Source organism: Balaenoptera physalus (assembly GCF_965194825.1).
Source record: "Balaenoptera physalus genome assembly, chromosome: 2".
NCBI classification, from domain to species: domain Eukaryota; kingdom Metazoa; phylum Chordata; class Mammalia; order Artiodactyla; family Balaenopteridae; genus Balaenoptera; species Balaenoptera physalus.
In genome coordinates, this window is record NC_138883.1 from 101830696 (window position 1) to 101855278 (window position 24583).

General features: G+C 35.8%; 1 protein-coding gene across 3 annotated transcripts in view; it reads right to left on the reverse strand.

Moving 5' to 3' along the window:
- MNS1 (meiosis specific nuclear structural 1) overlaps window positions 1–24583 on the reverse strand; it is an 87336-nt gene that overhangs the window by 8470 nt on the left and 54283 nt on the right. For all 3 annotated transcript variants that reach the window (XM_082446198.1, XM_082446199.1, XM_082446197.1), the window contains 5 exons: window positions 24413–24515; window positions 21713–21942; window positions 20545–20761; window positions 20336–20443; window positions 5214–5471 (listed from right to left, as the gene is read on the reverse strand). In XM_082446198.1, coding sequence (XP_082302324.1) covers window positions 5214–5471; window positions 20336–20443; window positions 20545–20761; window positions 21713–21942; window positions 24413–24515 — 916 coding nt within the window. The remainder of the gene's footprint in view (window positions 1–5213; window positions 5472–20335; window positions 20444–20544; window positions 20762–21712; window positions 21943–24412; window positions 24516–24583) is intronic.

The window sequence follows — 24583 nt, forward strand, 5'->3', positions numbered from 1 at the left end:
TGCCATATAAAGTTTTGTAAAGCCTGTATGAAGCACAAGAGTAACAGCAAGAGTTCCAACAGGAGAACCAGTATTTCTCAGGCAAGAGTTCTAATACAGGGACTTCCCTGCTGGCACAGTGGTTAAGAATCCGCCTGCCAATGCAGGGGACACGGGTTTGAGCCCTGGTCCAGGAGGATCCCACATGCCGCAGACAGAGCAACTAAGCCCCTGCGCCACAACTACTGAGCCTGCACTCTAGAGCCCGTGAGCCACAGCTACTGAAGCCTGCGTGCCTAGAGCCCTGCTCTGCAACGAGAAGCCACCGCAGTGAGAAGCCAGCACACCACATCGAAGAATAGCCCCCACTCCCCGCAACAAAGACCCAACACAGCCAAAAATAAATAAACAAACAAAAGTCTGATAGGCAACCACACCAAACTTCTGTGCCATATAAATATGGACGAGATGACTAGCTTTAACACGTTTTAGAGGTTAAAAGAACTCTTATGGAAATATATCCAAATAGTCCTTTTGGATAGGGAAGGATACTAAAGGCAGACCACTGAAAAAACATTGATGAATTTCTGCCAAGAATTACTTTAGTTAAAGTAGTATTAATGCTAAACTTTTCTTTGAAATCACTAGTTTAAGTCATGTAAACCAGAAAGCAGGATATCTGTCTTTTTTGCTACAGTGAGAGGCAAGCTTCTATATAACCTCTTTAAAGTTATTGAATGAAAATACAGAAGAATGCTAGGACACAGCCATATCCAATGCCAGTTAAACCTGGAATTGCTTCTCAGGAGAATATTTTGTCTACTATCATGTCAGATTCATTTGTATTACAGAATTAGAAGTATCACTGACAGTTAATTGGGAAAAGACTTACACTTTCACCCATGTTGCTACTGAATCAAAGGGTTGAGTTGGTCTTAATTATTTTATCTCTAAGATGAAACAGGGTAATAGAGTCTACCATAGAATCACTATACCTGAATTTTTTTTTAGACCACATTTCTAAGGCTCCTTTAGGGTCAAATGTGGTCACAACAGGACCCGGATTTTGCCAATGGAATATAAGCAAAAGTGTCAGATGGCAGTTTCCAGGAATCAATCTTATATCCTTTGTCCCTTCTGCACTTCTTCCATCTGCTGCTTGAAACATGGATATGAAGGTTGAAGATCTAATTTAAACCATGAAGATGACGGCTATATCCTACAGAAGCCATAACAAAAAGCTAGAAGGAGCCTGGGTTCCTGAAGACTGTGAATAAAGCCTCAATTTCTAGACTTTCATGTGAGGGAATAGTAAACTATCTACTAAGCCACTGTTAATTTGAGACTACTTGTTGCCAAGCATCATCCTAACTGATCTATTCCTTATAATAGGGAGGTCCAAGAAGTTCTATAATGTTATGAGAAAAACTCACTCATTAGATTTTTGTCCAGTGATATATATGGTCTCTAATTTGGGTGTAATACAGGATTTCCCTTCTTAGGATGTGGTAGACCACATTAACTGTTCATCCTAAAAAACATTTTTATAGTTAATTAGGGTAAATATTTTAGAAAGGTATGAAACCAATTTGTTCATGAGGACAAAAAAAAAAAAAGAGCCTTATATGATTGTGTAATAGAATGGATTCATGATTCTATGATCATGAAAATTCATCCTTGCCCTTGGACCAGAATAGAAATGTGACCCAATCTCACTGATACTTAAAACTAAGCCCACAGCTTCATATTGGGAACATTTACAATTAAAAAAAAAAATTAAGATATAAATTTTTTGTAAAAGTATTTAAGCTTTAGGTAATATTTTCAGATTTCTTCCATTTATAGCTGTCTTGCTAACTTTTCCAATAGCTTTCAGATTAGCTCTGTAAGCCATGAGATAGGACAGTCACAGTCACTGGTTCTACCTCTTTCTAGACAAGGAGTATTCAAAGCTTTCTGGTCAATTTCAAAATCCTTTTAATTTTCAGTCTCCTTGACCCCTTTGCTCTGACCAGGCAAAATGCTAGGTGCTTTATGGGTAATTATCTCCCTTAAAGGTTACAGTAGATCATGGTTGGTTTATATCAAAGCTACGGAATTGAAGTTTTATCCAGTAGGAATCCAATTAAGTTAAGCAGGAGGAGGACATAATGAGATTTTTTTTTTTATACCTTGCTAACTGGTAGCAGATGCCACAAGGAGACCAATTATAAGTCAATTTCAGTAGTCCACAGAATGATACTGAATGTCTAAATTAAGTTATGGAGAAGAGAAACTGAATTTATGAGGTGGAATCAATAGGATTGTTGAGGTGGAATCAATAGGATTTGATGGCTGACTAAAAATTATTAGGTAAGAAACAGGAAGAGTCCAGGAATGATTCCAAGGTGATAGCATATTCACTCAGTCACCCAAGCCTGTCTTTAACCAAGATTGAGGCTACAGAAATTGGAGAAGGTTTGTCTGCTACATTCACTTTGGGAAACCTAAATTCTAAGGCACCCACAAGATTTCCAACTGTGTCCTTTAGGCATCTGGAAATATGGCAAAAGAACTATGGCATGAGGGGACTTTCCCGGTGGTCCAGTGGTTAAGAATCCGCCTTCCAATGCAGGGGACGCGGGTTCGATCCCTGGTCAGGGAACTAAGATCCCACATGCTGCGGGGCAACTAAGCCCGTGGGCCACAACTAGAGAGAAGCCTGCACTCCACAACTAGAGAGAAGCCCAGGCGCCGCAACGAAGAGCTTGCACGCCACAACGAAAGATCCCACATGCCGCAACTAAGACCTGACACAGCCAAAATAAATAAATACATAAATATTTTTTAAAAAAAAGAACTACACTGTGAGTTGATTAAGTATAGAGGAAAGCCAAAAATTGAACCCCAAGTCTCCCAACACATCATTGCAGCAGTCAAAAGAGCTGATCTCTCTTGGTTTTCTGTGACTTCCAGATTCTCTTATCTTTCTGACCATTTCTTGGTCTTGGCAATTTTTTCTACTACTTCCACCTCCTAACTAGAATGTTCTCCAAGTCTCAGTCACTGGCCCTCTGATTGTTTCTCATTATAATATATTATTTGGAAGAATCATCTTAGTTTGAAACTCTCTGTGCTACTTAATGACAGAAATGCTTGTCTAAGAATACTTGACCTAAGTTTTCTTCTTCTGTTCAACTGCCTTCAGGACTTTTCAACTTGCTTTTCTATTTCAAACTCAGTATGACTAAAAATGAAGTCATTATATCTTTTTGCTCCAATTCAGAATATAACAGCACTTGTATTCCTTGAGTTTCTCATGTTTGAAACTTTGAGAGTTATTTTGACTCCTTCCTCCACTCTACCTTATATGGTCCAAAAAAATCATACAAGTCTCATCTATTCTTCCTTTAAAAATATTTAAACTCTCCCCTTTCTCTCTCCTTCCAGTGCTCTGTTAACCTATATTCCAGGTCCTCCTCTCTTCACTCTTAAATTACTACTTTCTCCTCTTGTTAAAGACCATATTATGATAACCAGTTTCTACTGTATCATGTCCAAACTCCTCTGCCTATTATTCAGGTTTCTCCACTTGATAATTCCATATGCTGCCAACTTGGAATAGCCTTCCTCTGTCTTCTTTTATTCATTTTGTATGTATTTCCAGGTAATTCCACATAGTTATGTCGTAAAGGTATTGCACACTAGTAAATCCCACACTACCACATTCTACAAATGTTTACATTGTACATTTAAGAAATATATTCTTAATATAGTGCTATATATAGTCGAGTCTTTTGGGTATCTAGACATTATTTTCTTTTGCTAGATTAGAAGCTACCAGAATGAGCTTTTATTTGCTTTGGTTCCCTCACCAACACTCAGCAGAATGCCTAGCAGATCAGTATCTGTTGATTATAAGAATATCTTGAGATTTCTTTTTGTCTACCCATGCAGGAAAGATCAGCATTATGATATTAATTTAATAATCCCAGCTCTGCCACTTACTTGCTGTGAAACCTTGGGCAATACATATAATCTCTCTATGCCTTAGTTTCTACATCTTTAAAATGGGGGTAGTAATAGTACCTAACTCACAGGGTTGAAAGTTAAAAGTTATTACTTTGCTTTTAATGAGTATAGAATAGTGAATGACATATGAAAATGCTCAATAAATGTTAGTTATTATTACTACCACTTCTATTACTACTTAAAAATATTTGCCATATGCCTAATCTGTACTTTTCATATTTAGAGCTCTTTATCTTTTCAAAACACTTACACATTTTCTTATTTGGTTCTTAAAGTATTATTTCAGTTTTACGGATGAAACACAAATAGACAAATCAATGTGTCCAAAGTCACAAACCTAGTTTCCTCACCAATTCTTAAATCCACACTTCCAGCTAAGAAATCTTCCCCTGGGCCTCAAAATCAATGTGGACAAAATGGAATTATATACTCCACTCCCTCAAAATCTGTTTTTCTTTGTACATACTCTTTCTGTAGCACATCACCCACCACTCACTGAAGATGGAAGTACATAATAGCATTATTTATTAGTAGTGGCCTAATTCTTCTCTCAACTCTCCAGAACTAATTGGTCACCAAGCCCCATCAACTCTACCTTCCTAACACCTCACAGATGGATCCCTTCTCTGTTCACATGGGTTTTCGTCACCTATCACTGGGATAACTATAATAACTTCCTTACTGATCTTCCTGTCTCTGGTCTTACTCCCCTCACATCTGTCCTCAACATTGCTACCTGAGTCATCTTTCCAAGTGCAGATCTTATCATGTAGCTTTCTTAATTCTTCAGTGGGTCTCCCTGGATAAAGTCCACCATTAAAATAGCAGCCAGGGCATTCATGATCTGTCTCCTCTCTGCCATACCAAGATGTCCATGTCTGTATAATTATCATCACATGCACCTGATATATCTTTATAATCATTGTTTTTAATGTGTTTTTCTTAACCAACACCAAAAACTCATAGATGATATGGACTTAGTCATATTTATCTTTGTGTCCTCAACACCAACCAATGTCTAACACACAGAAAGCATCAATAAATATTTTCTAGATTCATTGATTAACAAGTGGTCAGAAAATTTATATATCATATGATTAGTAAATGGATATCTAACATCTGGCACATAAACGGTTCTCAGTTAAATGTTTAGTGGATAAATAAATTAGCTGTTTGCTATTCAATAATTACCAAAAAACAAAACCCAAAATACTTTTCCTTACTTTGTCTGCAAGGAACTGGTTGCGACGCTCTTCAATAAGTTTTTCCACAGCCCTCTTGTGTTCTAGTTGCTTCATTCTTTGCTTCTGAGCATTCATTAATTCTATTCGATCATCCTCAGCAAATTTCGCCAGCATAGCTTTTCTAAAGATCTCCTCTTCCTCTTTTGCAGCCTGAAGTACTAGTTCCTTCAAGGCCATTTGTTCCATAAAATTTTGCTTCAACTCCTTTTGCTTTCTCAATTTCTCTTCTGCTTCTTCCTAAATCACAATACATATAAAAGTTAATTCAGTAACTATTTCTTTACAGCAGATTTATAAAGATAGGGTAGGACAAAGTTTGATTAAGCTTAGTGTTACAATATGAAATAAAACTGAAAAATTAAGCCTTTTCAAGATAACACTTTGCCCCATCCTTTAAAAACTAATAGTTGGGCTTCCCTGGTGGCGCGGTGGTTGAGAATCTGCCTGCTAATGCAGGGGACACGGGTTCGAGCCCTGGTCTGGGAAGATCCCACATGCCGCAGAGCAACTAGGCCTGTGAGCCACAACTACTGAGCCTGCGCATCTGGAGCCTGTGCTCCGCAACAAGAGAGGCCACGATAGTGAGAGGCCTGCGCACCACGATGAAGAGTGGCCCCCGCTTGCCGCAACTAGAGAAAGCCCTCGCACAGAAACGAAGACCCAACACAGCCAAAAATAAATTAAAATAAATTAAAAAAAAAAAACAAAAACTAATAGTTACACAAAGTACATTTACCCTTGGATTGCCTCCTATTACTTATTTTAAATTTTAATTAATATATATTTACCACCTTGTTTCTGTAGTCAGAATTAATGCATTAACTTTGAAAAGAGCTGATATAAAAATTTTTTGCATATCTCAGTTTATTAAATCTGTCATCTGTATAATTTGTACCAACTATGAATCATTCTAGAAACTTGCGTTCAAATCACTGACAAATATTTTTCAGAACAATAATCTAGCAATGACAATCAGAAGTATTTCAGGGAAATTCAAATTTACCTGAAGCAGTTAAAGTCCTTTCCTATAAGGTTTAATTTCCCCAACATTTTATTATGAAAGATTTCAAAAAATACAAAGAATTTTACAGTCATCACCCATTTTTGCTTTATCATCTATCTATTCAGTTAGGACCAATGTAAATTTTAAATCATTTGCTAATCTAACCAACTTCGCTCAATTCTAATACAAGCTCCAGGTAGGCCAGAATCTTCTAAGCATTCAAAATATTGCCTTAACAACACCCAGATGGCCAAGGTTCTTACCTACAGATAACACAAACTATAAGGGATTTACTATAGGCCATCAGGTGGCATACAGAACTTCCAGGAAGGCCAGGGAACCAAGCTGCCCTCCCACTGCTCAAGTCCTATTATGGTAACTCTGCCTATGGTAACTCTGACTGCTATCTCATTTTGCTCACTTCGATCTTCACACCTTGAAGTGGGGGTGATGACTGTTGGATATAACATGGTTCATATGAAGAATTCTAGCTAAAAGAAGAGAAATATAGTTTTAACTTTAGTCTTTATAATAAAGACAAACGAATTTAAAACGGGGTAGGATGTGGTAGGAATAGGAGTGGGTTTTAAGTGAGCCAATCTGCAGTATCAGTTACAGCAACTTTGTTCATTATATTGATCATTCAGCCTCTTTTTCTTCATTTATCCCTATCTAATCCTCTTTTCAAATCCTACCTCCTCCATAGTCTTCTCTAATCACTCTAACTCAAATTTCTCTCTCTTTGTGAGCTCTTATACCATTTAATGTTCCATCATTTAATTTTATTCCATATATACATGCCTCATCTCCTCACTAAAAATAAATTCATAGATGGCATATCTTATTTTCCTTTGGGATGCTGGGCATGTAGTGATTTTATAATATATAGTTTGTGTTTATTTGCCATATATTTCATAGAAGTCAAAGGCTCACTTAAGGCAGAGATGCTGTGTCAGTTAGCTTTGAATTCCTCCAGAGCTTATCATAATACTTTGTACAGAGAAATTCAGTACATATTGAACTAAATGAACTGTTGACACTGCCTGGCAACCATCTCCCATACAAATTTTAGTTTAATCCAATGGTGAAGACATCTGGCTAAAGAACAGGGAAGAGTTTGGCAAAACAACACACCATTTATTATGTTTTTTCAACTGGAAAAGTGTTCATGTACTCTGATGTGTCTGGATCAGGATTATGTAGTTACATAATATGAACTGTATAATTTTCCATCCTTTTCTGTGTTCTAAAACCCATTATGTGGTTTGAGGAATAGCTGTTCACTGAAGGTTTGAAGTAATTTGCTGTAAAACTACTCTGAAGCTGGAAACTTTTTAGAGATATCTTAGTCTGGGTTCTCCTCTGAAAGCAGAGCCTTAAACAAGGACTTATATATAGATATTTTACCAGGGAGGGAATCTCAGTGGTGAGGGACAGAGTAAAACAAGGAAGGAAGAAAAGCCAACACAAGGGTACATCACTGAGCTGGTTACCACCTCAGACAACGGAGGCTTAATCCTGCCAGGACCCTGTGAGGAATGCATGGAGCACCTTTTAGGACCTTCCCAAAGGCCGCCAGGCAGAGAAGAATCTATCCCTCAATTTCTGTCCACTGTGGGTTGAGGGATGCCCCAGAGGATGTTACCTCCCTGCCCCCCCCCCACACCCCTACACTTTAGGAAGCCGTCAGCACAGAGTCCGTCTAAGCCCTCACAACTGTTCCCCACAGCTGTCACTGAAATCAGAGGTGAGACTGAGAAGATGTGAGGCAGGGCACAAAAGTCTTGTGATAGAGGAAATATCCTTAATAATCTTATTTTGTCTAGTTTTTCTACATTTTTTGAAATCACTGTATTTTTAATGCAGAAAATTGTGCCATTGAGATTTTCATTTTATTAGTAGATAATTGAATAACTTTTCACTATTTTTCTCATCTACTCTCTTTATAGACCCTTTATTCCTTCAAATTTTGTTTTCACCTTTTTTTCTTTATTATGTTTTGCCAGAGTAAAATCTTTTTCCCCCCAATATTAAGCAACTGAATTAATAAATGCTAATGTGTTCTCCTGATTTTTGGTTTATTTCTACTTATATCTTTATTATTTCCTTCCATATTCTTGCCTCATACTTGAATTTATATTGTTTTCTCAGTTATTGAGTTGGTTGCCTACACAGTTTTTTCCAATATTTCTCATTTAATAATTAATTGCCTGATAGATTTTTATAGGTCATAATCTCATCCTCTGAATTTTCTGCAAATATCCTCTTCAACCAATAATAATTGAAAAGAATGTTTTTAGATTTTCAGTGAGTAGTTTAAAATATTTGTTATTAATTTCTAGTGATGTTTAAACACCCTTTCCCCTTGTATTATTCCAGTAAATTTTCTTTGGTGATCTAACAGCTTTTAAAGTTACGTACTTCAATACAATGTTACGTGGAAGATTAAATGTTCATTCTGTTATACCTCCCTTGGTGATTATACCTTTTATCTGTGGTATCTGGGATTCATTTGATGTTCCACTTACCTAGTGATAACCCTGCCTACCTGCTTCCCATTTGGTCATATATGCCTGTTATGCCTTCCTCCATCATTTTATTCTTAATGCTTTTGGGTTTATTTGACATTAGGTATCTATAAGTGGATTACATTAAGATTTTTTTTAAAAAAACTGGACACATTTTATATTCTTACATGCAGTTAATTAAGGATTTACATGAAATGTTTTGATATTTTACATGGTATTTATTTCCTCCTTGTTAATGAAACTATCTAAAATAATGTTCCATTTTTATATAGCTGATAATATTACAAATAATAGTACTAATAGCTATAATTTATTGTATACTTGGCTATTCATATATCTTGTTTTACAAACTGTTCAAACTTTTGGGAATTCCCTGGTGGTCCAGTGGTTAGGACTCCACACTGTCACTGCTGAGGGCATGGGTTCAATCCCTGGTCAAGGAACTAAGATCCTGCAAGCCATGCAGTGTGGCCAGAACAAACAAACAAAGTGTTCAAACTTTTGGCTCATTTAAAAAAACTGGGGGGCTTCCCTGGTGGCACAGTGGTTGGGAATCCGCCTGCCGATGCAGGGTTTGAGCCCTGGTCTGGGAAGATCCCACATGCCGTGGAGCAGCTGAGCCCGTGCGCCACAACTGCTGAGCCTGCGCTCTGGAGCCCGTGAGCCACAACTACTGAAGCCCGCACACCTGGAGCCTGTGTTCCGCAACAAGAGAAGCCACCGCAGTGAGAGGCCCACGCACTGCAGCGAAGAGTGGCCCCTGCTCACCACAACTAAAAAGAAAGCCTGCACACAGCAACGAAGACCCAATGCAGCCAAAAATAAATAAATTAATTTTTTTTAAAATGGGTTTTTTATATTCTTTTATCAAGTTCTAAGTGTTCTTTATATATTCTGGATAAAGGTTATTTGTAAGATATACATATAGGGAATATTTTCTCCCAAACTGTGGCTTGCATTTTCATTTTCCTAACAATGTTAAGAAATTATTAATTTTTTAAAAAAATTTATTTATCTATTTACTTTTTGGCTGCGTTTGGTCTTCGTTGCTGCATGTGGGCTTTCTCTAGTTGTGGCGAGCAGGGCTACTCTTCTTAGCGGTGCGCGGGCTTCTCATTGTGCTGGCTTCTCTTGTTGCAGATCATGGGCTCTAGGCATGCAGGCTTCAGTAGTTGTGGCTCACGGGCTGTAGGCACGCAGGCTCAGTAATTGTGGCGCACGGGCTTAGCTGCTCCGTGGCATGTGGAATTTTTCCGGACCAGGGATCGAGCCCGTGTCCCCTGCCTTGGCAGGCGGATTCTTAACCACTGCACCACCAGGGAAGTCCAGAAATTATTAATTTCAATGTAGCCAGTTTATAAACTTTTTTTATGGCTCATGACTTTTTTATCCTTCTAAAAAAGTTTTTGCCATTCTCAAGTTTATAACAACCTTCTCTTATGTTTTTTTCTAGAAATTTTTTAGTTTCAGCTTTTTTGTGTTATAGCATGATAGAATATAACAAGTGTCGGCAAGGATGTGGAGAAATTGGAACCCTCCTGCATTGGTAGTAGTAATGTACAAAGGTGCAGCCTTTGTGGAAAACAGTTGGGCACTTCCTCAAAAAATTAAACATAGAATTACCATATGACCCAGCAATACCACTGCTAGGTATTTACCCAAAAGAATTTGAAAAAGATATTCAAACAAAAACTTGTACACAAGTGTTCATAGCAGTAACGTTCATGACAGTCAAAAAAAAGGTGTAAACAAACCAAATATCCGTAAACTATCGAATGGATAACAGAATGTTACATATCCATGCAATGGACTAGTATTCAGCCAAAAAAAAAAAAAAAGGTATGAAATACTGATACCTGCTACAAAATGGATAAACCTCCAAAATATTATTCTAAGGGAAAAAAATCCCAATACAAAAGATCACATATTGTATGATCCCACTCATATGATATACCCAGAATAGCCAAATTCATAAAGACAGAAAGCAGATTAGTAGTTGCCAGGGTCTAGGAGAGCACAGAAAGGACAGTGACTGCTTAATGCAGGTATCCTTTTGGGGTAATGAAAACGTTTTGGAACTAGACAGAGATGATGGTTGCACAATATTGTGAATGTACTAAATGCTGCTTTAAAACAGTTAAAGTAGTCAATTTTATGTTACATGAATTTTACCTCAATTAAAAAAAAACTCTTTAAGGAGAAACACACAAATATGTGGTTAGAGTCATCAGCAATCCTCTCTCCACAACTGATATAACAACTAGACAGAAAATCAGCAAGGATATAGAAGAACTCAACAAAACTATCAATCAGTAGGATCTAATTGACATTTATAGAACATTTCACCCAAAATAGCAGAATATTCTTTTCAAATGTTCACAGAATAAATTTAAAGGAAATAAAATCATATTGAGTGTGTTCTCTGATCACAATGGAATCAAACTAAAAATCAATAATTTTAAAAAAACACAAAAATTTCTGGACATTTGGGCACTAAGTAATACACTTTTAAGTAATCCATTGGTTAAAGAGGAAGTCTCAAGAAAATAAATACATCAGAGTTAATGAAAATGAAAACAAGACATCAAAACTTGTAAGATGCAACTGAAACAGTTTTGAGAGAAATTTATAGCACCAAATGCATACATTTAGTAAAATGCATTTATAGCATTAAGGGCATGCATGTAGGAAATGTCTCACATCAATAATCTAAGCTAAAAACAAAACAAAACAAAAAAACTACATCCTAACCAACAAGGACCTACTGTTTAGCACAGGAAACTATTCTCAATATCTTGTAATAACCTATAAGGAAAAAGAGTCTGAAAAAGAATTTTAAAAATAATAATAATCTAAGCTACTACACCTCAGGAACCCATAAAAAGGAAGCAGAAGGAAGTAAATGAAGAGCAGAAATCAACGGAATTGAAAATAGAAAACCAATAGACAATATCAATTAGGCAAAAGGCTGGCTCTCTTTAAAATATCAATGAAATTGAAACCATGAAACTCCTAGAAGAAAACACAGGGGGGTAAGTTCCTCTATATCAGTCTTGGCAATAATTTTTTGGATTTGACACCAAAAGCAAAATAAACAAGTGGGATTACATCAAACTAAAAAGCTTCTGCACAGCCAAGGAAATCATCAACAAAATGAAAAGGCAACCTATGGAATGGGAGAAAACATTTGCAAATCCTTTATCTGATAGGAGTTAATGTCCAAAATACATAAAGAAGACATAAAATTTAACAGAAAAGAACAAAAAAACCCAATTAAAAAATGGGCAGAGTATCTGAACAGATTTTTTTTCCAAAGAAGATATACAAATGGCCAACAGGTACATGAAAAGGTACTCAACATCACTAAACATCAGGGAAATGCAAATCAAGATCACAATGAGATACCTGTTAGAATGGCTATCATCAAAAAAAAAAAAAAAAAAACCCAAGAGATAATATGAGTTGGGTGCGTATGTGGAAAAAAGGGAACCCTTATCACTGTGGGTGGAAATGTAAATTGGTAGCCAGTATAGAGGTTCCTCAAAAAATTAAAGATAGAACTATCACGCGATCCAGCAATCCCACTTCCAGGTATATATCCAAAGGAAATGAAAACAGGATCTTAACAAGGTATATGCACTCCCATGTTCATTGCAGTATTACAATAGCAAAAATGTGGAAACAACCTAATTGTCCATCAACATATGAATGGATAAAAAAATGTGGTATATCTATATAAAATGGAATATTATTCAGTGATAAAAAAGAATGAAATCCTGCTATTTTTGACAACATGGATGGGCCCTGAGGGCTTTATGCTAAGTGAAATGAGCTGGACAAAGAAAGACAAATATTGCATGGTAACACTTATGTGTGGAATCGAAAAAGAAAAAAAAAATGTCAAACTCATTGAAACAGAAAGTTGAAAAGTGGTTGCCAGAGGCTGGCAGGTGGGGGAAATAGGAAGAGATTGGTAAAACAGTACAAATTTCTGGCTCTAAAACAAATAAGGTCTGAGGATCTAATGTAAAACATGGTGACTATAGTTGATAACACTTTATTGTATATATGAAATTTCCAAAGAGTAGAACTTAAAATATTCTCACATATAAAAAAACAAATCTGTTAAGTGATAGATGTGTAATTAACTAGATGGGAGAATCTTTTTACAATGTAAATGTTTATCAAATCACCACAGTGTACACTTTAAATATCTTACAATTTTATGTGGCAATTATACCTCAAGAAAGCTGAAATTCAAAGAAAAATCAGATAAAATTAAATCCTAATGTAAGAGTGACCAAATAAATGAAGAAACAAACTATCAGTGCCAGAAATGAAACACTAGAGACTCTGCAGACATTAAAAGGATAACAGTACAAACTATTCTACACACCTAAGTTTGACAATTTAGACAAAATGGATCACTTCTTTGAAAAACACAAGTCACCAAAACTCACCAAATATGAAATAAGATAATTTGAATAACTCTATTCAGTAACTAATAAGAATATTGACAGGATGAGACAAGATGGTGGGGTAGAAGGACTTGAGCTCACCTCCTCTCACGAAAATACCAAAATCACAACTAACTGCTGAACAACCATCGACAAAAAAGACTGGAACTTACCATATAAGATGTTCTACATCTAAAGACAAAGAAGCTGCCACAACTAGATGGTACAGAGAGTGCTTTCACGATATAATCGAATCCCATACCTGCCAGGTGGGTGACATGCAAACTGGAAAATAATTATATCGCAGAGGTTCTCCCACAGGAGTGAGAGTTCTGAGCCCCACGTCAGGCTCCCCAGCCTGAGGGTCTGGCATTGGGAGGAGGGACAAGTGTACATGGAACATTCTCCAGGATAGATCACAAGCTAAGCCACAAAGGAAGCCTCAGTCAATTTAAGTAAATTGAAATCATTATCAAGCATCTTTTCTGACCACAGTGCTATCAGATTAGAAATCAACTACAAGGACTTCCCTGGTGGCGCATTGGTTAAGAATCCACCTGACAATGCAGGGGACACGGGTTAGAGCCCTGGTCTGGGAAGATCCCACATGCCGTGGAGCAACTAAGCCCATGTGCCACAAATACTGAGCCTGCACTCTAGAGTCCATGCTCCACAACAAAGAGAAGCCACTGCAATGAGAAGCCTGTGTACCACATCGAATAGTAACCCCTGCTTGCCACAACTACAGAAAGACCGTGCTTAGCAACGAAGACCCAATGCAGCCAAAAATAAATTTTAAAATTTATAAATAAAAAAAGAAATCAACTACAAGAAAAAAACTGTAAAAAACACAAACATACGGAGGCTAAACTATGTATTACTGAACAACTGATGGATCACTGAAGAAATCAAAGAGGAAATCAAAACATACCTAGAAACAAATGAAAATGAAACCTCAATGATCCAAAACCTATGGGATGCAGCAAAAGCAGTTCTAAGAAGGAAGTTTACAGCAACACAATCTTACCTCAGGAAACAAGAAAAATCCCAAATAAACCACCTACCATTACACCTAAAGCAACTAGAGAAAGAACAGACAACACCCAAAGTTAGTAGAAGGAAAGAAATAAACATCAGAACAGAAATAAATGAAACAGGGATGAAGGAAACAATAGAAAAGGTCAATGAAACTAAAAGCTGGTTCTTTGAAAAGATAAACAAAATTGATAAACCTTTAGCCAGACTCATCAAGAAAAAAAGGGAGAGGGCTCAAATCAATAAAATTAGAAATGAAAACGGAAAAGTTACAATGGACACCACAGAAATACAAAGGATTATAAGAGACTACTACAAGCAACTATACACCAATAAAATGGACAACCTAGAAAAAATGGACAAATTCTTAGAAATGTACAATTTTCCAAGACTGAAACAGGAAGAAATAGAAAATATCAGGTTGGCCAAAAAGTTCGTTCAGATTTTCCTGTAACATTTCACGGAAAAACCCAAACGAACCTTTTGGTCAACCCAATACGAACAGACCTATCACAAGTACTGAAATTGAAACTGCGATTAAAAATCTTCCAACAAACAAAATCCCAGGACCAGAACTCTAGCAAACACAGGTGAATTCCAGCAAACATTTAGAGAAGAGATAACACCTATCCTTCTGAAACTCTTCCAAAAATTGCAGAGGAAGGAAACACTCCCAAACTCATTCTATGAGGCCACCATCACCCTGATACCAAAACCAGAGAAAGATACCACAAAAAAGAAAATCACAGTCCAGTATCTCTGATGAACACAGATGCAAACATCCTCAACAAAATACTAGCAAGCTAAATCCAACAATACATTAAAAGGATCATACACCATGATCCAGTGGGATTTATCCCAGAGATGCAAGGATTTTTCAATATCCACAAATCAATCAGTGTGATACACCACATTAACAAATTGAAGAATAAAAACCATATGACCATCTCAATAGTTGCAGAAAAAGCTTTTGAAAATATTCAAAACCCTTTCATGATAAAAACTCTTCAGAAAGTGGGAATAGAGGGAACATACCTCAACATAATAAAGGCCATATGTGACAAACCCACAGCAAACATCCTTCTCAACGGTGAAAAGCTGAAAGCATTTTCTCTAAGATCAGGAACAAGACAAGGATGTGCACTCTCGTCACTATAATTCAATGTATTTTTGGAAGTACTAACATGCAATCAGAGAAGAAAAAGAAATAGAAGAAATCCAAATTGGAAAAGATGAAGTAAAACTGTCACTGTCTGCAGATGACATGATACTATACATAGAAAATCCTAAAGATGCTACCAGAAAACTACTAGAGCTCAACAATGAATTCGGTAAAGTTGCAGGATACAAAGTTAACACACAGAACTCTCTTGCATTTCTATACAATAACAATGAAAGATCAGATAGAGAAATTAAGAAAACTATTCCATTTACCATTGCATCAAAAAGAATAAAATACCTAGGAATAAACCCACCTAAGGAGGCAAAAGAGCTTTACTCTGAAGAGTATAAGGTACTGATGAAAGAAATCAAAGATGACACAAACAGATGGACAGATTATACCATGCTCTTGGATTGGAAGAATCAATATTGTTAAAATGATTATACTACCAAAGGCAACCTACAGATTCAATGCAATCCCTGTCAAATTACCAATGGCATTTTTCATAGAACAAAAAATTTCACAATTTGTATGGAAACACAAAAGACCCCAAATAGCCAAAGCAATCCTGAGAAAGAAAAACAGAGCTGGAGGAATCATGCTCCCTGACTTCAGATTATACTATAAAGCCTCAGTCATGAAAACAGTATGGTAGGGCTTCCCTGGTGGCGCAGTGGTTAAGAATCTGCCTGCCAATGCAGGGGACACAGATTCGAGCCCTGGTCTGGGAAGATCCCACATGCCATGAGCAACTAAGTCCATGCACCACAACCACTGAGCCTGCACTCTAGAGTGCATGTGCCACAACTACTGAAGCCCGCATGCCTAGAGCCCATGCTCTGCAACTAGAGAAGCCACCGCAGTGAGAAGCCCACGCACCACAACGAAGAGTAGCCCCTGCTCACCGCAACTAGAGAAAGCTCACGTGCAGCAATGAAGACCTAATGCAGCCAAAAATAAAAAAACAAACAAAAAAAAACCAGTATGGTACTTGCACAAAAACAGAAATATAGATCAATGGAATAGGATAGAAAGCCCAGAAATAAACCCATGCACCTATGGCCAATTAATCTATGACAAAGGAGGCAAGAATATACAATGGAGAAAAGACAGTCTCTTCAATAAGTGGTGGTGGGAAAACTGGACAGCTACAAGTAAAAGAATGAAATTAGAACATTCTCTAATACCATACACAAAAATAAACTCAAAATGGATTAAAGACCTAAATGTAAGACCAGATACTATAAAACTCTTAAAAGGAAAACATAGGCAGAACACTCTTTGACATAAATCGTAGCAATATCTTTTTTGATCCACCTCTTAGAGTAATGGAAATGAAAACAAAAATAAACAAATGAGGCCTAATGAAACTTAAAAGCTTTTGAACAGCAAAGGAAGCCATAAACAAAATGAAAAGACAACCCACAGAATGGGAGAATATATTTGGAAACAATGCAACTGACAAGGGCTTACTCTCTAAAGAATACAAACAGCTCATACAGTTCAATATCAAAAAAAACAAACAACCCAATCAAAAACTTGGCAGAAGATCTAAAGAGACATTTCTCCAAAGAAGACATACAGACGGCCAAAAAGCACACAAAAACATGCTCAACATCACTAAAACTACAATGAGGTATCACACCACATCGGTCAGAAGGGCCATCATCAAAAAGTCTACAATAAATGCCGAAGTGGGTGTGGAGAAAAGGGAACCCTCCTACACTGTTGGTGGGAATGTAAATTGGTACAACCACTATGGAGAACAGTATGGAGGTTCTCTAAAAAACTAAAAATAGAACTGACATTTGACTCAGCAATCCCACTCCTGGGCATATATCCAGAGAAAATCATAATTCGAAAAGATACATGCAGCCCAATGTTCATTACAGCACTATTTACAGTAGCCAAAACATGGAAGCAACCTAAATGTCCATCAACAGAGGAATGGATAAAGAAGATGTGGTACATATATACAATGGAATATTACTCAGCCATAAAAAAGAATGAAATAATGCCATTTGCAGCAACATGGATGGACCTAGATATTATCATACTAAATGAAGTAAGTCAGACAGAGAAAGATAAATATCATATGATATCACTTATATGTGGAATCTAAAGAACAATACAAATGAACTTATTTACAAAACAGAGACTCAACAGCCTTCGAAAACAAATCTATGGTTACCAAAGGGGAAAGGTGGGGGGGAGGGATAAATTAGGCATTTGGGATTAACATACACACACCACTATATATAAAATAGATAATCAACAAGGACCTACTGTATAGCACAGGGAACTCTCCTCAATATTCTGTAATAACCTATATGGTAAAAGAATCAGGAAAAGAATGGATATATGTATATGTATAACTGAATCACTTTGCTGTACACCTGAAAGTAACACAATATTATAAATCCACTATACTCCAATATAAAATAAAAACTTTAAAATAAATAAATATACAATAAAATATTGAATTAATATTTTAAAACTCTCAAAAAATAAAACTCCTAGCCTAGATAGTTTCACTGGAAAATTCTACCAAATGTTTAAAGAATTAACACCACTTCTAAACAATCTCTTCTAGAAAATAGAAGGAAATACTTCTCCATTCATTTTATGAAGACAGTATTACCCTGACACCAGTATAAAAAATGAAAACTAAAAACCAATATTCCTCATGAATATGGATGCAAAAATCCTTAACACATTATTAGAAAACTAAAATCCAGTCATATATTATAAGAAGTATACACCATGACCAAGTGAGATTTATTCCAGTGATGCAAGGTTGTTCAGTAACCCCCAAAATCAATCACTGCAATCAACCAGGCTAAAGAAGAAAAAGTACATGGTCATATCAATAGATGTAGAAAAAGCATTTGACAAAACTCAACACCCTTCATGACAAAAATCTTCAGAAAAACAGTGATAGGAGAAAAAGTCCTCAACTTTATAAAGAGCATCTACAAAAAAAACTACAATTAACAGAATGCTTTTCCCCTGATAGATAACAAAGAAAGGTGATGTCTACTCTCATCACTTTTATTCAACATAGTGCTAGCCAGTGCTGAGTTTTAGCCAGTACAATAAGGCAAAAAAAGTAAATAAAAGGTATATAGATAAGAAAGCAAGAAATAAAACTGCCCCTGTTTGCAGAAGACATGACTATGTATGGAAAAACAAACCAACCAACTCCTACAGCTACTAAGTGAATTCAGCAAGGTCATGAGACGCAAGATAAACATTAAAAAAGTCAATTCACTAGCAATGAGTATGTGGACAATGAAATTAAAACTTAAATTCCATTTACAATCACTCAAAAAACTGAAATACTTAGGTGTAAATCTAACAAAACATGTACAGGATTTGTAAGCTGAAAACTATAAAACACTGATGAAAAAATTCAAAGATGATCTCAATAGACTTGACTCTTGAACAACACGGGGGGTTAATCCACAAAATTTAGTCAGCTCTTCGTATCCACAGTTGCTCTATATCTGTGGAATCAACCAACCATGGACTGTGTAAATAGAAGTATTTACTACTGAAAAATATCTGCATATAAGTGGACTCACACAATTCAAACCTGTGTTGTTCAAGGGGCCACTGTAAATGGAGAGTCATTCCATGTTCATGGAGTGGAAGACTCAATGTAATGAATATGTCAATTTTCCCCAAATTGATATTCAGACTTAATGTAATTCCTATCAAATTCCCCAATGACTACTGTAGATACAGACAAGATTATTCTAAACTTTATATGGAAAGGCAAAGGAATTAGAATAGCTGAAACAATTTTGAAGACTTCAACTATATAGCTACAGTAATCAAAACTGTGTGGTACTGCTGAAGGGATAGACACATAGATCAACAGAGAAAATAGAGATCCCAGGAATATACACACAAATATGCTCAACTGTTTTAAACAAAGGTGCAAAAGCAACTCAATGTAAGAGAGAAAACCTTTTCAACAAATAGTGTGGAACAACTGGACACAGAGAAGCAAAATGAAACCTGACCTAAGTCTCATACCTTATAAACAAAAATTAACTGAAAATGAAACCTTTTAGGAAAAAAAAGGGGAAATTCATCAGGATGTAGGCAAAGACTTCCTAGAATTGATACTAAAGTATGATCCGTAAAAACAGAAACTGATAAATTGGACTTCACAGAAATTGAAAACATTTCCTTGGAAAACGGCTTTGTTAAGAGGATGAAAAGACAAGCTATAGACTGAGTGAAAATATTTGTAAACCACACACCTGACAAAGGACTAGTGCCTAGAATACATAAAGAACTCTTAAAATTCTACAATAAATGAACAAAAAACACCCAATTAGAAAATTGAAAAATCTTCTTGATTTGTTGATATTATTGTTCAACACTATATTCCATGGTTTTCTGATTACTTATTTTATATATTAACGAGAAGGAGTATTAAAACATTCAAATATAATTATGGATTTATTTCTCCTTTCAGTTTTTCCAGTTTTGCTACATGTATTTTGAAGTTTTACTTAGGTTCATACACCTTTAGGGCTATTACATCCTCTAGATTAATTTAGCCTATTCATCATGATTTCTACTCTAACACGCTCTTGGTTGGTGTTGGTATGGTATATCTTTCTCCATCCTTTTGCTTTTAAACCATATGTGTCTTCATATTTAAATTATGTTCCTTTGTAGATAACATAGTTGCATCATGCTTTTGATGCAGTTTGTGAACTGCTACCTGGGTCTAGCTTTTTTACCCAGCCTGAAAATCTCTTTTAACTGTAGTGTTTATACCATTTACATATAATGTAATTATCAATATGGTTAGGTTTAAATCTATTATCTTTCTACTGCTTCATCTCAAAATGATACTCTTCTCTATGTTAATCATTCCTTCAATTTCCAAAACTTACTTTTAGTTTCTTCTTATGTATTTCTGCTTGTTCTTCCTGGTATAATTCCTGTTGCACTTGTTCTAAATCTTCACGTTGCCGCAGCATTTCTTCCAATCTCTGAGTCAGCTATTAAATTTTTAAAAAACACACAAACATGTAAAGGAATCAAATTCTATGACAAATATTTCAGAATTTCTCCAGTGTTAAAGAAATTGTTATTTTAATACCATATTCTGAAGCTGTAGCCTTTTTTCTTCACTTTCTTGAACTTTTGCCATCCGATCTTCTTCCCTTTGTTGCTGCATCTTGGCAAACTCTATGATTTTTCTGTTTTCTTCTTCCATTTCCTCATGTTTCTTTTTTCTCCAGAGAGCCTGCTCTTTCTTAAACTCTTCTATATACCTTCGAATTGTATTCACTTTTTCTAACTTTTGTTGTCTTTCCCTAAAAATCAATAGTGAATGCAGTTGTATAGTAACAGAAATAATAATAAAATATCAAAAAATATAAGTATCATTTCCTTCAGTTGATAATGATGTGGAGAAAAATGGCTTCCCTATTTACAATTTTTTCATCCTTTCATGCAACAAACATTTTGAGTGTTTACTATGTGCCACTAAATATAATAACAGGTATGAATTTTCTCTGAGTAAACTACTACTATGCCTCTTCTCTAACCTATGATGATGTTTTATGCATCTCACTTCAGAAAGGCCACAACCTGTTTATATATGTTTCACAGCACTCTACACTTTAGCTGTCTACCAGGGAAACTGAACAGAAAACAAGTTCTCTTGATATGGGCTTACTTAAGAAAAACAAAGGTTTAGCCATTGTCACTTAATAAGTATTTCTTAACTATCAGACAATTAATTATCATGCTAACAAAGATAAGTAAGACTTGGGGGCTTCCCTGGTGGTGCAGTGGTTGAGGTCCGCCTGCCAATGCGGGGGACACGTGTTTGAGCCCTGGTCCAGGAAGACTGCACATGTCACGGAGCAACTAGACCCATGTGCCACAACTACTGAGCCTGCGCTCTAGAGCCCGCGAGCCACAACTACTAAAGCCCGCACACCTAGAGCCTGTGCTCCGCAACAAGAGAAGCCACTGCAATGAGAATCCCGCGCACCACAACAAAGAGTAGCCCCGGCTCGCCACAACTAGAAGAAGCCGGCACACAGCAACAAAGACCCGATGCAGCCATAAAGAAAGAAAGAAAGAAAGAAATTTATTAAAAAAAAAAAAAAGAGAAGACTTGGTCTCAGTTTATGTGATAACATTTACTGGGACTTACCAAGTATTAGGCACTGTTTAGGTGATTTACTCTTCATGACAAGCCTGAGATAAATCTAGTGTAAATGTTTAGGCATGTAAGAAAGTTGGGATAAACTTACAACTGATCTTCTTCATAGATTTTCCTAACAATTTCATCAATCATGAGTTTCTCTTTCAGCAGTTGCTCATAAGCTTCCTGCTTCTTCTTTCCTTGTTCTTCAAGTTGTTTCTCTAAGTCACGATTGTACTGTGCTTTTACTTTGTTTTGTTTTTCCTCTGCAGCATTCTCTTCCTTTATTAATCTCTCGTGTTCTTCCATCATAGTTTTGGCTATTTCAGCATCACGTTTCTGTTATTAAAACAAAATTCATCTTTCCACTTTCAAATCTGAGCACAATAGGATAGAATACTTTTAGCAGATGGAATTGAATACTATAAAGCCTGTCATATAAAATATTATGTAACTGTGTAGGTAAAAAGCAAAGGTAAGTCACTGTCACCTGAAGGGTTTGAATGATGAGTTAAACCCTAAAGAAGCTTTCCTATTCCTTCAAGTAGCTCTCTTAGGGCAATAAGGAGAATAACTCCACATTTGAAAAACAGTAAGTAAAATTAGAAGTGCTTTGTTAACAACTATGTTAACTGCCAAAGCAGTAGTCATCTTTTTCATCTATTTAAAAGTTGAGGTAGGCAATTTTCACAAATTTTAGCTCCACTGGGTATTGGCTGCTATTTAGAGTAAGGATGGTACTATCTTTTTTATACAGGTCTGCTATTAAATAGCTCTGAGCAGCTCTTAAGTTTCTCTCAGCCTAAATTTTCTTTCCTGCCACTGGCCTTTGAAGTCTCCTCTTTCTCATTTATTAAAGGCCCCTGGTAATCACTTTAATTTAATAAAAGGGTCACATATGTCACTGTACCTGTTTTCTTAGGCTTTAATTCACTCATTCAAGACCATTCCTTCTGAGTTAGACACATTCCTGCTTCTTGAATGGGTTAAACTCCTTACTTGTTTTGAGCATTTTGAAATCATTTAACAAAATGTTTTAAAGTAAATATATTAGGGCACTTTAAAAAATCATCCTTTACCATTATGATCACATCCCAAATGCTAGAATGGTTAGCAGCACCAAACATAAAAGAAGAAACAGATTAAAATATGAATGCTAATGCCATTCCTGATCTAATTGATGCCTTTAACATATACACTGTTAATATGACTTGACCAAAATTCTTTCTTTCCTTCTCTTTTCTTAGCACATGTTGCACTAGGCTCTATAGAAAAAATATGACATGACAAAAACATGTATGTACAAATTATCACACACTTATAGAAGTACAATGTTCTCATTTCACAGATAAGAAAACTAAGGCTGAGAGAGAGAGCCAAAACTAGCACCTAAATATCCTGACACCTAGTCAAGTCCTAGGAGTATTTGACTTTAATTTTTGTGGATCAATTTTATTTAGAAAATAACAGCAATTCTTTCAACAGCCAGAATAAATATCTACAACTGCCTTGAATAATCTCAATTATCAAAATAATTAAAACTGCAATCTACTGGTCAAATAGTACATTGTTTATGTTCTACTTTACTTTTTAAAGGGTAGAATATGGCTCATGAAGTGAAGTCTCCTTACCCTCTCCTATCACCTGCCACACCAAAGGCTATCATTGTTAACAGCATACTGTACAAACCTCCAGACTTTTTCTATACTAACACACATGCACACACACATTTCACTACAGCCAGCATCTGTTCTTATTTGATGCCTATATAACACTGCACTGGTCAAGTATTTTGATATCACCCCTCTAATTCTATGTGTGTGTGAACATGTGTGTTGATATACAGAACACATGTGTGTGTGTGTATAATGCACATACAGGTGTTGATATACACATACATACATGTACAAATTTTTAAAAATGAAAATGGACTGTGAAATGTATTATTCTCCAATTTTTTTTGCAACTTGCTTTTTTTCCTTTTAACATATAAATATATTCTGGCCAACTTTAAAAGCCAACTATTTCCCTTTACCTCTTTCTCTTTAATAGCTGTATAACATCTTTGAAAGGGATCTAGGAGAGAGGGAACTCTGCTATCAAAATGCTCTACAAATAGAGAAATGAGAGAAGGGAACTTAAAAGACTGTGTAATACTGCAATCAGACCTTTTCATCTATGTCTAGCCTTTATGAGTGACAACAAGAGTTCAAGTGATGACGTACACCCTGCTTTTAAGTGTTAATAAACCCTATTTTATATTATACAGTGTAACACTACTGCTGCGTGTGTCTGAAACTCCTTTGCCCAAGAGTAACTATTACCAGTAATGCGCAGTAGGTCAGGAGTAATAAAAGAGGATAAAAATAGAGGAAAACATGAGAAGAAAAGATTGCTGTTTATGAAACAGAAAACTTTCCTACTTATAGTTTATTTTTTAAAACATTTTAAAAATTAAAAATTTAGTAACATTCTAAAATACACTGATTATGCTAACAACTTGTATTGGTTTGTCAAAGAATAATCAGTTAGAGACCATTAAGAATGCTGGGAGTTACTGAATATAGCTGTTCATTCTAAGCAGCAACCTAATTCCTTGTGTCTCTGAAAGGTTCTAATATTAAATTACACAAAGCTCAATATCCATAATTTCTTACACCTTAAGGATCTGAAAAGTATAAAAGTATTTGAGAAATCTAACAGTGTAAATTCTTTATAGAATGTAACAATTTTCCAAAAATTGGTCTATTTTTGGTTTTCTAAATGAAGCTAAAAATATAGAAAACATAATGACCAGAAACATGATTACCATTTGCTCATATTTAACGGCATCCTTTTCAGCAATCTGAGCTGCTCTTTCTTTACTCATGTAAGCTGCTCTTAATTTCTTCTCCAATTCTCTGAGCTCAATACTGTTTGAAAAAAGACAGAAATTTAAATTTGAGGACCATATATCTCTTACTATTTTAAAAATAATATG